Source organism: Drosophila yakuba, chromosome 2R (assembly GCF_016746365.2).
Source record: "Drosophila yakuba strain Tai18E2 chromosome 2R, Prin_Dyak_Tai18E2_2.1, whole genome shotgun sequence".
In the NCBI taxonomy this organism is placed as follows: Eukaryota; Metazoa; Arthropoda; class Insecta; order Diptera; family Drosophilidae; genus Drosophila; species Drosophila yakuba.
This window is the reverse complement of record NC_052528.2, coordinates 23,284,050-23,297,630: the sequence shown is the minus strand read 5'-3', so window position 1 is coordinate 23,297,630 and position 13,581 is coordinate 23,284,050. Positions and strand designations below refer to the sequence as shown.

The 13,581-nt window shown below is 48.4% G+C and overlaps 1 protein-coding gene across 2 annotated transcripts; it reads right to left on the bottom strand.

The window, feature by feature from the left end:
- Window positions 1-19: 19 nt before the first annotated feature.
- On the bottom strand, window positions 20-13,581 carry LOC6532105 (ubiquitin carboxyl-terminal hydrolase 43). 2 transcript variants are annotated; one of them, XM_002092845.4, is made up of 7 exons: window positions 12,472-13,581; window positions 5,617-5,700; window positions 4,126-4,365; window positions 3,797-4,066; window positions 1,904-3,719; window positions 1,050-1,843; window positions 20-985 (listed from the first exon to the last, which is right to left on the bottom strand). In XM_002092845.4, the coding sequence occupies exons 1-7, from the start codon at window positions 13,075-13,077 to the stop codon at window positions 935-937; spliced, it is 3,861 nt and encodes a 1,286-aa protein (XP_002092881.1). In that variant the 5' UTR covers window positions 13,078-13,581; the 3' UTR covers window positions 20-934. The 2 variants fall into 2 exon arrangements, with proteins under 2 accessions (XP_002092881.1, XP_015051703.1); XM_015196217.3 differs by lacking the exon at window positions 5,617-5,700 and having other exon boundaries at window positions 12,472-13,580.

Here is a 13,581-nt window from a genome sequence, read left to right as displayed (position 1 = left end):
GTTCACTTCCAACTCGTAGTTCATATTCAACAACTTCACGTTTATTTATGAATACTATGAACGTTTTACACCGTAATAAAGTTCTTCCTCTCCAGAAAACAATGTGGTAGAGTCCTTAAACATTTTTTATCAATATAATGTTTTGGTGTAATGCTTTCGTCTACACATAGAATACATTATTTATAAAGTAATATATATGTTCGTATATAGATCCGCATTATAAACGATTCACAAAACGTAGCCCGACAACGAATCGAAAGAATCATATGCAGTTGTGCCAGAATTTTATGGTTGTGGAAAAGTTACAATCGTATAGATTAATGTAGAATTCAAAGTAATGGTAATTAAAGAGAATACGTGTCCTTACATTTCTATCTATGCGCATAAATTTAGTCTGAAACTTGGTTTCATGTACAAAAAGCTAAACTTAGGCATGCCAAGCACTTCATCGTTACGTAAAAATCGTTAGGGAACTATACAAGAAGGTAAATAGGTTGAACGGAGAACTAAATCAAATCAAATTGTACTTCATTGTTTGGCTAAATTAATATCGGTAGTCGTTAGGTTAAAAAAATCCTCGTCGATTCGGTAAAATGTAAAGAAAACTAATCCTCGTCATTGGCTTTGAATTGCTGTCGAATAAATAGTCTAATGCTTATAGATTCTATTCAAGTTTCATCAAACTTTCAAACGTTATGCAGTATTGCAAGTATCGTATATATGAGTACGTATCTTAAAGTAAACAAAGTTGTATAACATCTTCATAATGCGTTTTGCTTATCGCTCGGGAGCTCCGGTTATGAAATATCATATAAAGTAAACCTTAGGCTTATGGCTATAGTGCGTTTTTGTATATTCTTGTTTCGGCTTCGCTTTCATTTTCGGGTTTCATTACTCTTTATGTCTACAATCCGAGTGGATCATAATATCGCATCTAATTCTTGGGCGAAACAGTGATGAGTTTGTGTGGCGTTACGGGCGATATCTGCAACAGGATGTTTAAATTTAGTAAAAATGTCTCTAGGGATTCTACAACTATATTGACCTACCCAAAGGGACCTGCCCATGTACGAATCATCGTCATCTTCGATCAGTCCGGCTGTGTGATGGTGACTCTGTTGGTCGATAAACAGCAGCGTGTCCTTGCTGCATGTGTTTGCAGACTTGCGTAGCAAGGATGATAGTGTCTCCGTGTAATTTGAACTTGTGGAAAACGAATGCCGGAGGCTTAGACTGGCCGCCGCCTGCTGCTGTTGATGGTGCGTGGCATTCTCTACGGCTGACACACTGCTCCTAGATCCGTGCCATTGATGGTTGTGCAGCACATGTCGCGATAATTGCAAGCTGGACGAGAGCTGCGACGTGTTTCCATTTCCATTGAAAAGAGCTGGTGCGGCGCTCATGTGGCCGTTGAACTTGCTCTGCAGAGTAGATGCCGCTGTCACTGAAGTACTCAATGATCGCGGCGAGGAGCGTGACGAGAGCGAGCTTTCCGAGGAGGAAGAGCTGGACGAAGAGCTCACATGGCCATTGGTCTTGGGCTCGGCGGTTGGTTCGCTTACATCTGGGGCTTCGGAGAGTTCATCTTCCTTCTTAACGGATTCCTCTTTCTTCTCCAGGCTGGGTTCGGGGCAATCTTCATCCATGGCAAATATAGGCGTAGCTTCCTCTACCTCCACCTCCACCTTCTTTGGTTCATCCTTAGCGGCTGGATTTGCCTCCGCCTTGCTGGTCTCACTTAAACTGGTGTCTACATCTGCATCGGCATATGCCAGTTCCTCAATATGTAGATCACGAGTAACCGATGTCTTTTCTTCAACAGCGTCTGGGCATTCTTCAGTAACTGAAAAAGTGCATAGTTGAAGATTAAAATATAACTCAATATATTTTGAGTAATATTTACCTTTCGCCTTCTCTTGGCAAATTATGGGTATGTCCACCGGCTTGGACTGGGCCTTCTCCGCTGATGCTGCCGCAGGAGTTTCGGTGCTTTCCTCCAACTTGAGCGGCTCCTTCTCCTTTCCTGACGTCGATGATGCGGACGAAGATGGGGCTGGGGCAATTCGCGACACCCAGTGATCTCCGGAGTTCGAGCTGGAGCCGGAACACTCGCCTGCATCTACACTGCGTCGCTGGTAGAAGAGCATGTATGCCTCGTTATTGATGATGTCCTGCTCAATGTCGTCCTCCGGCACCTTGCTCACTCGCTGGTCGTCGAACTTATACCACTGACGGTCGTACGGATTCTTGCAGGCGGCCGTATAATGGCCCGTTTCCAAAGTATCGCCCTGATGGTAGCACACGGCGTAGAGGTCGTACCGCGTGTCCTTTGCGTCGCTGCGCGAGTTAAGTGTGGAGGAGCGCGAGTCACCGGATCGAGCCTTCTTCCAGGGATTCGAGCCCAGACCGAGTCCAAGTCCCAGACCCGTTCCCACGCCCAGCGAGCTACTGGCGCTTTCATGCACGCCACGTGCCAGGTGTGGTGACATGTCGAAGGCGGTCAGCGGGAATTTGACCATTGTTGTCAGCTTGGCCGCTTGCGGACCCTTAGATTGATGTTGCCGGAAACGCTTGAAATGCACCACCAGGATGTCGGGAAGAGACCACAGACCCAGCGTCTTCACTACTGGAAGGTATTGCTGGCAGTGTGGACAGCGCCAGGCATCCTCGGCACTCAGAGTCTCTGCCTTGGTGTAGTGCTCCAGGCACTGCTCCAAAGTCAGCGAGGCTGTGTCGCTCGGTTTGCTGGCACTCAGACGCGCAACGCTCTCGTGTTCCACGACGGCTTCTTCCGTGTCCTGCTGTTTACTGATAAAGTGTGCCTCGGGCGAACTCCACTCCAGAAGAAGCTTTATATGCTGGGGTCCCGCCTCGGAGGACAGCACGGAAAGCGCCATGTCGATCATCTCGGTAAGCAGCGGGTGCTCCACCTGCTCCAAATAGGTATCAGGGTCTGCGGAGGGATCTTGCAGCCGAATGCGGAACATCTCGTTCAGTGGCGTGGCATAGGAGAACACCTCTGGCTTGAGCAGCGGCGCCATTTCGCGGAGCATTCGTTTCTGCAGATCCTGGTATGAGCAGTCACGAGGTGCCTTCATGCTGAAGGGGGCTCCAAAGCGGCTTATGTCCGCGCCATCCTTCGCACGGTATACGTTGGCCACTAGGAGCAACAGGTCCGCCTGCGATTGAGCTGCAGCAGGAGCAGGAGCCGCTGCTGTTGGAGCAGCCTTATCCCCCGTCTCTGGAGGAGTAGCAGCCTTGGGAACAGGAGTTGCCTCCGGCACCTCGATGCAGTAAATGGTTTCAATGCTAGATAGCGTCTCCACGGGCTGTGTGTCGTAAAAAACGCGCGTGAATCCTTCGGCGTTTAAGTCAACCAGGACCATTCGCGATCCCTCGATGCCCGTGTCCGCCTGAAGCTGCTCGCGAAGCGCTACTATCGGGGATCCGGCTGGGACTCGCAAGCCCATCCTCACCTGACGTGGGAGCTGCTTCATGTAGACCACCGTGACGAATATCGTCTGCTGGGTGAGCTGCGGCAGCTGCACGGAGATGCAGTGGAAGGGGTCGAAGGTGTTCGATTGCTTTTCGCAGCGCGGGCAGGTGAGCGATGAGCGGAACTGGGCCTGGAACACGGCCTGGACGAAGCTGTTGTTGCACCGGATGTGGTTGGCCAGCGTCTCGGCGGCGATCACCTCATCCGAACGGCCGTACGAGTTCTGCAAGAGATGATAAAGAATAAGAGTTAGTTGCTTTATCCGAAAAAGCGGTTGCCGCCAACTGGAGTTTCGCCTACCTTGAGGCTCTTGTAGCGCCGCTTGCTGGCCGTGTTGAGGTCCTCGTGCACCTTGTCGAGCAACCAAAAGAGAAACTCCTGGGCATCGTGTTGCGTCGAGCTGCGGAACTGCGTTCCGTACCGATCCACCACTGCCTTAAAGCTGGTGCTGTGGTCACTCTCGTTCTTGCAGGTCCACAGCGCCTTCAGCACGTTGGCCAGCTGCTCGGTGAGCTCTCCCTTGGTGCCGAACTTTCGCGAGTTGATCTTGTTGCGTCGCTTGAGGTCAGCCTGCGAGGAAAGGTTGAGTATTATATGGTGTTATGGAGTTATCTGCGAGATATATTTACCTTGTACTGATCCAAAACAAAGTACTCGGCCAGGATGTCTGTGTGACTGAGGCACTGCAGCACCGCGTTCATAAAGCAAGTGTTCCCGTGGTTCTTCAGGCCCATTACACCTGGAGTCTGATCCGCCGGCCACTGATAGCCTCCGATGGGGGGCACTCGCTCGCCGCCACCTGGTCCTCCTCCTCCTCCTCCGCCGCCCGCCGAAACTGCCGGGCCCGATGGCTGTCCATGTTTGTTCGCCTGGGGAGGGAAAAGGGGAGAGCTGTGTTAGTCGCTGGGGAGTACCAATTGTATCGGCTGGTGAAGGATCTCGTTACTAGATCACACTGGAGTGCAGTGGAGTGGACTGGGGCAATTGGCGTTGGCTGATTGGGTTTCAATTTCGTTGCCAATTAAAAATTGTTTAGCGCTGCGAGCAGCCATCAATTTGCGGTACATGAAGAAATATTTAGAAAACAAGGCGAAAAAGAAAGGCTTGTAGGTAAATGCTCTACTCTACATCAGCCATGGGTAGATAATTTCGATAACCAGATATGTTAAAGCTTCCGCGACTTAGCTTTACTGCTATGCAAATATTTAATGAACCAATTAGAAGTGCATATTTAGGGAGGGCGAGTAATTGGGCTCAATGGTGTGGAAAATTTCCGTGCTAATCAAAAAGAAATCGAAATTACTTCCATACAATGAGGGAGGTGTGTCTAGATCTACAACTGCAAAAAATTCCGTAAAACATAAATCAAACGAGAATCTGTATCAAACCAAACAATAAACCGAACAGTCTTTTGATGAATGATCTTTAGCATCCTTTGTGCAACTGGAGCTACACCTCTCAAAGGTTTAGGATTTACGATATTACAAGCAATCCATGAAATCGCAACGAAAAGTAATGGAATATGTGGCTGAGATTGAGTCTGTTTCGATGTGGCACTTTCGACGTGGCCGAGTGCCTTTAACAGCGTCGGTTGCGTTCAGCAATGAAATTTGGTGGATTATGAAATTGGCAGCCGCACGGGAAACAGAGTGCAGTTGGAGGTCACTTGGCTGCCGGAGGTCAATGCTAAGTGGGTCTCCCAATTCGCCTATTTCCCAGCGAAATGCAAGACTCGGTGACGAAGGCAGGCAGACGGACAAAAGATGAGTAAGACTCTGGTAACGTCATCGTGCGATGCCAGAAAAAATATACCCGAAAATGTGTTGTACGAAAATATCAAACAAAAGCCAGCGAATAATGGATTCAATAGAGTCAACAAAAAGTGGGCAAAACAGCGACCAAAATAAGCGCAAATCGAAAACAAAAACCCGTTTCTGAAAGCGAAACCCACGCAAACCTAGGAGGCAAAGAAACAGGCGGCCAGTGGTAAATTGGCCAAAAGGAAATAAATCTCTGTGTGGGATGGGCATTGATGTAGGGATGGTGATCATGACATTACCAGCGGGCTGTGCCATGCTTTGGACTGCAGCCCACCGATTACTGATTACGTTCGTTGGTACCTCTTTTCTGCGCCAGCATCCGGTGTAGAATGGCACAATTTCAATGAAGGCGATGCGATTCGCAGGCGAGTGCTGCTCCTCCGACTGCAGACGCGGCATTTCCAGGGGAGAAATGGGGAGATTGGTTAGCTTGGTTAGCTTGGTCGACAGTTAGCACATATATTCACTCGCGTCACGCTTTCCGGAAAGTTCCCCAGTTCCCCAGCTCCTAAGTTCCCAACTTCCCGAGTTCGCAAGTTCCCAAGTTCTCAAGACATTAGCCCGGATTTCGTTGTCTCATTCGCTTAAGCTTAGTGACACCACTGACACAACGATGGCCCCCCATCGTTGGCTTTGAATAATTGTTGCTTTTGTTGGCAATTTGACATTGAACTGACGTTGACTGCATCGAACAAATGCCATTTGTATAGTGATCTGTGGGGAAGTTGAGCGGGCGGGCAGTGGCCACGTTGAATGGCGGCCAAGTGGCTGCTCGAGTGCTTGCCGGACAAAGGAAAGATGCCCTGCAAAGGGCACGAACTGGGGCCAACTTTAAGTGCCACCCCTCCCCCACCAGTGCCAGGAGCTTAAAGACTAAACCCCGGAGCACCAGGTTTTTAGCCTGCGATTGCCTGACACTAAGCGGATTTTCTTAATAATTAGAGGCGTGGCGCTGAGCTGAAAGGGTTTCGGGTTTAAGCAGCTCAGCTCATTAGACGACCCAGCTCGAAACCCAAATGAAATGGCCGGCAGTGATGTAAACTGAGCCAAAGCCTTCGCCTAAAACGGCGGTCTATGATTTCGCGGTTGGAGCAGCGTCGCAATGAATAAATTGACTTGAATTTCTGCCCCAAACGCATGTCCAGAGCTAGTCTATATATACATGTATCATCCAGTTCCCGTTCCCATTCCCGTTTCGCATGTGAGTCTGCTGACCTAATCGCGGTGGTCATTTCTCACACAGCTGGAGCCAAAGCAGCAGACTCTGAGATGTTGCGCATACGCCGCGTTCGCCCGTCTTCCATTTGTACTTTTGTGGCTGGTTAATTGAGCCAGAAACGCGGAGGCATAGAATCAAAGTAGCCACTGGCCACTGGCCACTTGTCTCAATTTGCGCCGGCAATTTTATCATCATCGTCATTATTATTTATAAATTTAAGCAAATTTCTCCCGTTTCGTTTGTCCGCGGATGAGTCGCGCAGTCAAGTGGCCCCAAATGTTTTTCTTTATATATCAAGTGTCCTCCTCAGTCCATCATCCTATGGCTTTGTTTACTCTGGCGTATTTCGCTTAACGTGATGTATCGAATTATTAGGCCCTCGTCTCGTGTTCATTTAGCTTCTTCCCCGCTTTTTATTTATTCCAGCCAGCAAAAATTCCATTCCGCCGGAGCAAGTGTGTGCTCATGCGGCCAGAGCTCTTCTGATAAGACAGTGGAGCGGTGTGCTGGGGGACGGGGGGAGGGGGCTGGAGCGGAGCGGTACCGCGCCAGATAACTTAAAAATATTGCACTGCACTCGAGTATTTGCTCGCCCTTACGTAAGCAACAAACAGCAACATGCCGCTCCAGATGCAGATATATCTGTGGTGCAGTTACGTTTGCGTTTTTATTAAATAATTGTAAATAATTGAAGATAATTGCTGCTGATGTGGTTGCCACGAGGTTGTTATTACCTACGAGATCTTGGCCACAGCATGAATGAAATTGCCTTTTGGGCTGGGCACCACAAAGATAGACAGAGAGAGAGAGAGAGAGATTCCGGTATGGAATCTCGGTAGGATCGAGAGCGGTCGTAGATCCGAGACCGAACCGAGTTCTCCTACCGGTTGGACGGCATTTTATTAATGGAACGCTCGAGCAGACTATTATTAGAGCTCAGTTGCCCCCATATATCTCCCCGCCTTATCGCCACCCATTCGTCAAGCGTCTAATCGCCTAATCGCATTCGATACTCGGCCGTTCCGAGCTTTGGCTCTGTACTGCGCGATGGGTTCGATTTGCGTTCGCCAGCGATCACGTGACACCCGAGAGCGTACTACTAATGCATAACGTCACCATAATCATTGATTCCGTTCCGTCGGTCCGTCGGAGGGTAAATCATTTCGGCGACTGAGATTTCGGAGCTGCCAGATAAGGTCTTCAAAAGGCGTTTGGCAAACAACCTGCTGCGGCTTTATGGGGCTATTGTCTCGCCAGAAGTAATCCTCGGTGTAGTCTCGCTGTTCCCACCTCCCAGTAAACTAATTAGATCCCCCCGCTCAATATATATTTAATTATGTAAGTGGGGGCACTCGCACGCCCATTTCGAAAGGGGCACGATTACGTGGCTTTGTCAAGGTTGCCCCTACAAAGGGGCTCTAATCAGGCCACCTTGCGAACACGCCGCTTATCAGAACCCAAACCGAGTGCTCATATCTACATATACAGCTCGCGGCGTGAGGATAGCACTTTCTGGTTCATGGGGGTCTAGCTTGGTGAACTAACTATACTTGATTAATAGCAGAACTTATTCGATGACCAAGTGGTCAATACTTCATGAGCGACATTCCTTATTGAAGTGTCTTCATCACTCAGTGATCAAGTTAAAGAACCAACTGAACTATTTAAAAACTCAAGTGCGCCAATGATTCAAGGGTCCTCTAAGCTGACTTACTAAGCATGTACTCCGTCATTAGGCTTCACATCTGGCTTTACACTATTGATCGGCACTGTTTGTTGTGACTGTCGCTATGACTTCTGTCAACTTTAACTGATATCTGCCGTTCATGGAACCTCAACGTCTATTTTGAGCATTTTCGGGCAAGGACAAATCGCTTGACAGCAGACCAGCAAACTAGTGATAAATTTGCACTTTTCACTCGGACCTGCTGTCACATACGTAGCACACATAATGGAATACTATGGAGGGGAGGCCCCAGTGGAGCGGACTACTTGATGATGGTTTTTGGGGTGTTTGTGGGACTTTATAGCCATATATCATGGTGGGGCCAGCGGAGCAGTGCGTAATTAACTGCGGATGACGTGGATAATTTCTGGCTGCCGTCTGGGAACCAAGCAAACATAGAAGAGTAACTGCTATTTGGACAACCTAAGCGCTGAACACCTAATGCTATAATCCGGCGACATAGAGCGACTACTATGTATACTCCCTAAAATTTAAATTAATTCTGAAATGATTGTTTATGAAAATAAACGTGGCGGGCCATGGAAGTACGAAAATAACTGCAAAGGCTAAAAATTCCGAAAACATTTTTTCAATTAGTTTGATCTCAATTGATTTTACCTTGAAAGCGAATTCAGCCAGAACGGCAGAGTGAAAGAGCGAAAGAGAGGGAGAAATGGGGCCGAGCGGTACGGAAAACGTGCGGAGCAGCCCCAGCCCCAGCGACAGCAACAACAACAACCAGTGCAGCATTAGGAATCGCACTGCGAGCACAAACAACAAACCATACAAACCATAGACTATAGACAATAATTCGCACAGTTGTACAACAGCAAAGTTACGTGTGAGCCAGCGGGCGGAAATACGGAATACGGAATACGAAATGAAATATCATAGAAAATCAGCAAACAGAAGCGGTGGCGACGGAGGGGGGAACGGGGCGCTGGCGTTACGAACTAATCTTGCCATCAACAAGTGCACCAACAACAACAACAACATCAGCATGAGACGCGCTTTTGGGTGGCAAAGCTAAAGGTACGGAAATGTACAAAACTGTTGCAGGCACTGAGCGAAAAACACACGACATACAACTCATGTGGCAGAGTAGTTCATGAATTAGGTAGTTCTTGAATTGGGTTGCTCAAAGGAATCCTGAAACAAAAACTAACATTTCAGATACTAAGTATCGCAGTAACTAATGCCAGTTGGAACCTCTGGTTTCTTCGCGTGTACTTGCTTGCATGTGCGCCATCTAACTCACGTGTTGTTTTTGGCGCCTTTGTATTTGTTGTTGCTCAGATCGTCACACAGTGTCACTTTTGACTTTTACACCCCGCTTCCTGCCCTCCCCTCTCTTCCCCTTCTCCGATGCCCAGTGGCATTTGCAATTTTTGGCATGCAATCTTTAATAAGCCATATTATTGCTGGCGTTGTGGCCGCCCAGTTTGCCAGTTTTCCCAGTTTTCCCAGTTCTCGCAGCGCGATTTTGCTTTTCTTTCTTTTTGCATTTTGCATTTCGCTTTTCCGCCATTTGCGCCGCTTTTTTTTGTTGTTTTCCTGCAGCTATTCAAACTCAGCTTCTGAATAAAATCAATGCAAAGTGCGCGAAACGAGATGCCAAGTGCCAGAGGCATGAATCATAAATCAAAGTAGTTGTTTGCAATGTTTACAATGAGGCAAGCTCGCAACAACAAACTCAACAATGCTCAATTGCCACATAATGTCATTAAGAAAATACTCACAGCAAAGGCAGTAATAAGTACTTGTTGCTCAGTTAACCGAGTATCTGAATATCTGGCCTTTTCGTGCCTTTTGTTGGTGAAAGGTGCCAAATGACAAAAGCCACGAGGTAAGAGGCAAGAGGCAGGAGGCAGGAGGCAGGAGGCAAGACAACTACAACTGCACCTTGCCAAGTCTGCAAAGCCATAATGGCACAGTAAAAGCTTGCAGCTTGCAGCTTGCAGCAGGCAAATCGGTCGAGTTTCCCATTGCAATCTTTCGGATGGAAGTGGAAGTGGCTCTCATGGCAGAAACTACAGATACTGTAGTTCCATTGAGCTCTACGTGCTCCACCCCTCGAGTCGAAACACTCTGGCAAACACCCGCACTGATCACTCATTGCCGCTCGTTTTGAATGAAATTAAGTCTGTTTTCGTATGCGGTTATCGTTCTGGAATTCCGAGCGCTAAAAAGGTCAGCTGCACTACGGCCATAAGGTCTGCCCTCTACAATTAATCAAACTTTTACAGTCTCACAGTCACAGTAGAGCCTCCGGCAACGAATCATTCCATTTGATAAAATCAAACTAGAAATTTATAGCGTTCAGCCATCTATAATCTGAATACGAATTAAAACTGAACGTGTAGTAAGCTTTGAAATATTTGTTTAGTGCATCTCCTTTCGTGTTACATTACTGGAATGTGTCAAGTGGCAGAAAATTCGAGACGCTAAGCTGCACTGTTTATAAATTGATACGCACACACTGGGGCGTCCAATGTGAGTATTATTAGATCAAATTCAATTCCAGCAGCCTCGCGTTGCAGCGCTATCGCTTTCTGGAGGGGATCTGGAGGGGATCGGGCGACTGGCGGGCGGAGTGTGTCATTGCGCCGTGCACTTGTCTTCAGCGCTTCAGTTGTCGCTTTCCCCGCTTTGTGGAGCTGTCTTCTACGACGCAAGCGTGGCACACATTGGCTGGCAGTTGGCAGTTGGTAGTTGTGCTCCCCAGCAGCCCGGAGTTCCCGATCCCCGATCCCCGGTTCACCCGGTCCGTCATTAAGTGCTGTCTCGCTCCAGCAGCTCACGACCTGAAAAACTCTTGTTTTTCGGTCTGTGTGTGTGTGTGTGTGTTTGCGTTTGCCTGTTTGTTTATTATAGCCCGAACGGAGCAACAAATGTTGGCAACATTTACACAAAATTGTTTGAACAATTGCTGTCTACGAAACAAAAGGCGCCCACCTACACCTAGTTACAGACCCCCGGAATCCCGCCAGCCAGCCACTCCAAAAGCACAACAAAAATTATGATAATAATGAGACAGCAATTGTTTAAAAATAAAATTAATTTCCATGACCCGTCCTCGCGTATGGTAATCGTAAATTACCGCTGAAGAGCGTAGAACATTTGAGATACACTTCAAAAAAGCGGAATCCGCTGTATTTATAGTTGTGTAAACAAAGGCTTTTTATCCGTCGAACGGAATGTGTGAACAAAGACTGCGGCGGCTACACCATATAGATTAACATACCGAAACTCCCTGGAGGAGGAGCACAAGGAGGAGGAGGTGGTGGCGGCCAGCCAAAGTCCCAATAAGCCGCTTTTTGGACTGATATACAATACAGAACACGGCTCGGCTCCCTTATCACCGGTCACGCAAATTGTGACTCAGCACGGGTAGCACAACAAAAAGCTGGGCAAGTGAAGCGCTACGAAACAGAAACGTGGCAAGGGGCGATTCGTGCCCATTCTCCATTCCCCACCCGGTGGGTTGGTGGTGACTCCTTGCGGCACAAAAGACCCAGAGCCAGCAGCATCAGCAGCAGAATGGTGCCAAATCAGAGGCACTTCCATCCCCATCCACATGCAGATGAAGATGCAGATGCAGAAGATGCCATGTGTCCGGCGAAGACAAAGAGCAGCGAGAGCAAAACAAAGCAGCCGATAACGCACTAAACGAAGATGCATTCCATGGCAGTACTGGTGAACTCCTGATAAGGGGCATTGTGGCACTGCACACTGAGAAGTGCGGAATGCGGGGGATGCGGAGCTAGGAGATGCGCTCTAAGCAGCCCGCTGACAAAGCGAAGAAAGAAAGGTATACTAAGTGGAACTACATATATGAGCCTCGTTTATGCACACCCATTAATCGCAGATAAACAGTTTATGTTACATTCCCATGTTTTCCCATTTGAATGTATTTCAGCTAAAAAGACTATTGGCTTAGTTAAAGGAAGTAAACAACCTGAGATGTAAATTGCCAGAAAGAAACAACTGATTAGAGTGATTAGTTACCCTCGATTTTTGATGTTATTTGTAAACTAACCTGCGTAAACAGGTGACCCGTTCAATTGCAAGTCACAAGCGCAAGACATGATATGTTTTGATGAGTAATAGTAATATAATCGAATTGCATTGCTTGCTAATCAAAAAGTCGTAAGATACATTGTGAAATATCTGCTTTTCGGCATAGCTTTCCACGCTTTTCCGGGCTTACCACAACATTCACCGTCGAACTCAGGTGCTGGGCGATCCGGTTGAGAAACTTCCTGAAGGACGAACGGCGCAGGGCACGTGTCCGCTTGCTGTTGTTGTTGCTACTACTGTTGGTGTTGGTGTTGCTGTTGTTTCCATTGCTGGCGGTGGTGGTGTTGTTGTTGGCCGTATTGTTGTGGTTGCTGGTGGACGAAGTGAAGGGAGCCTCGTAGCTGCTGAGGGACACAATGCTCCCGCTCCTGCCACGCCCCCCGCCCACGCAGGACGAGATGGCCGTGTGGCTGCCACGCCGCTCCCTGGCCCCGCCCCCGTTATCCTTGCCGCTTCCGTTGTCCTTTTCCGCTCCCGAGGACGACGTAACGGCCGCTGCCGTTTTGAACTTGCGCGTCCAACGGAAGGGATTGCGTGGCATGGAGAAGGTGCGGCGAATCTTTTTGGCGGCATTCGGCGTGCTCGTATCTGCTGCTGCTGTGGTTGCTGCTTTTGTAGCTGGCGTAGTAGTAACTCCTCCTGCTACTGTTGCTGCTGCCGTTGTAGTTGTTGTTATTGAGTGGGTGGTGGCGGCGTCGCCCTCGCTCTGCTCTCTTCGCTCCTTTGTCGTACCCATGCTGGTCTCGCTCTCGCTCTCTCGCGCACACACTCAACACTCTCAGATTTCGGTCACATATAAATTGGTATTAACGTATGAATTGCACGGACGCAGGACGTACTGTACTACTTAACTAGTGGCTAAAACTATCGCGAGTCCGAGGTTGACCTTTTAGCAGAGATTTCGCGGCCTCGTTATTGCACTTTTCCGATTTTCGCCTCACTGTTTCTCGGTTTTTGTGTCTGCCCCCACCTCTTGCGCTTATTTTCTTGCGCCGCTGGCTCTTCTTCTTGCTCGCTGACCCACTCCGCGACTCTTTCCGCCTCTCACATGCAAATACTTTCACTTTTTCGGGCGGCGTCGGCTTTGCAGCAAAAAAAATTGGCTGGTCGATGGTCGCGCGATCGAACCGTTTTTTATTTTGGGGCCGCGAGTGCGCTAGTATTATTAACAAACAAGAGTGTGATTGTTTCTGGCTGTTCAAAAATACCTTCGATGTGTCGAGTGTGACTGTTTCGCGTT

Excerpts from the sequence above, each read along its gene's own strand:
- LOC6532105 (XM_002092845.4), bottom strand. The coding sequence starts at position 13,077 with ATGGGTACGACAAAGGAGCGAAGAGAGCAGAGCGAGGGCGACGCCGCC. Across the intron at positions 3,720-3,796 it reads GGCGCTACAAGAGCCTCAAG|AACTCGTACGGCCGTTCGGA; the intron begins GTAGGCGAAACT and ends CATCTCTTGCAG. Across the intron at positions 1,844-1,903 it reads TTGCCAAGAGAAGGCGAAAG|TTACTGAAGAATGCCCAGAC; the intron begins GTAAATATTACT and ends GCACTTTTTCAG.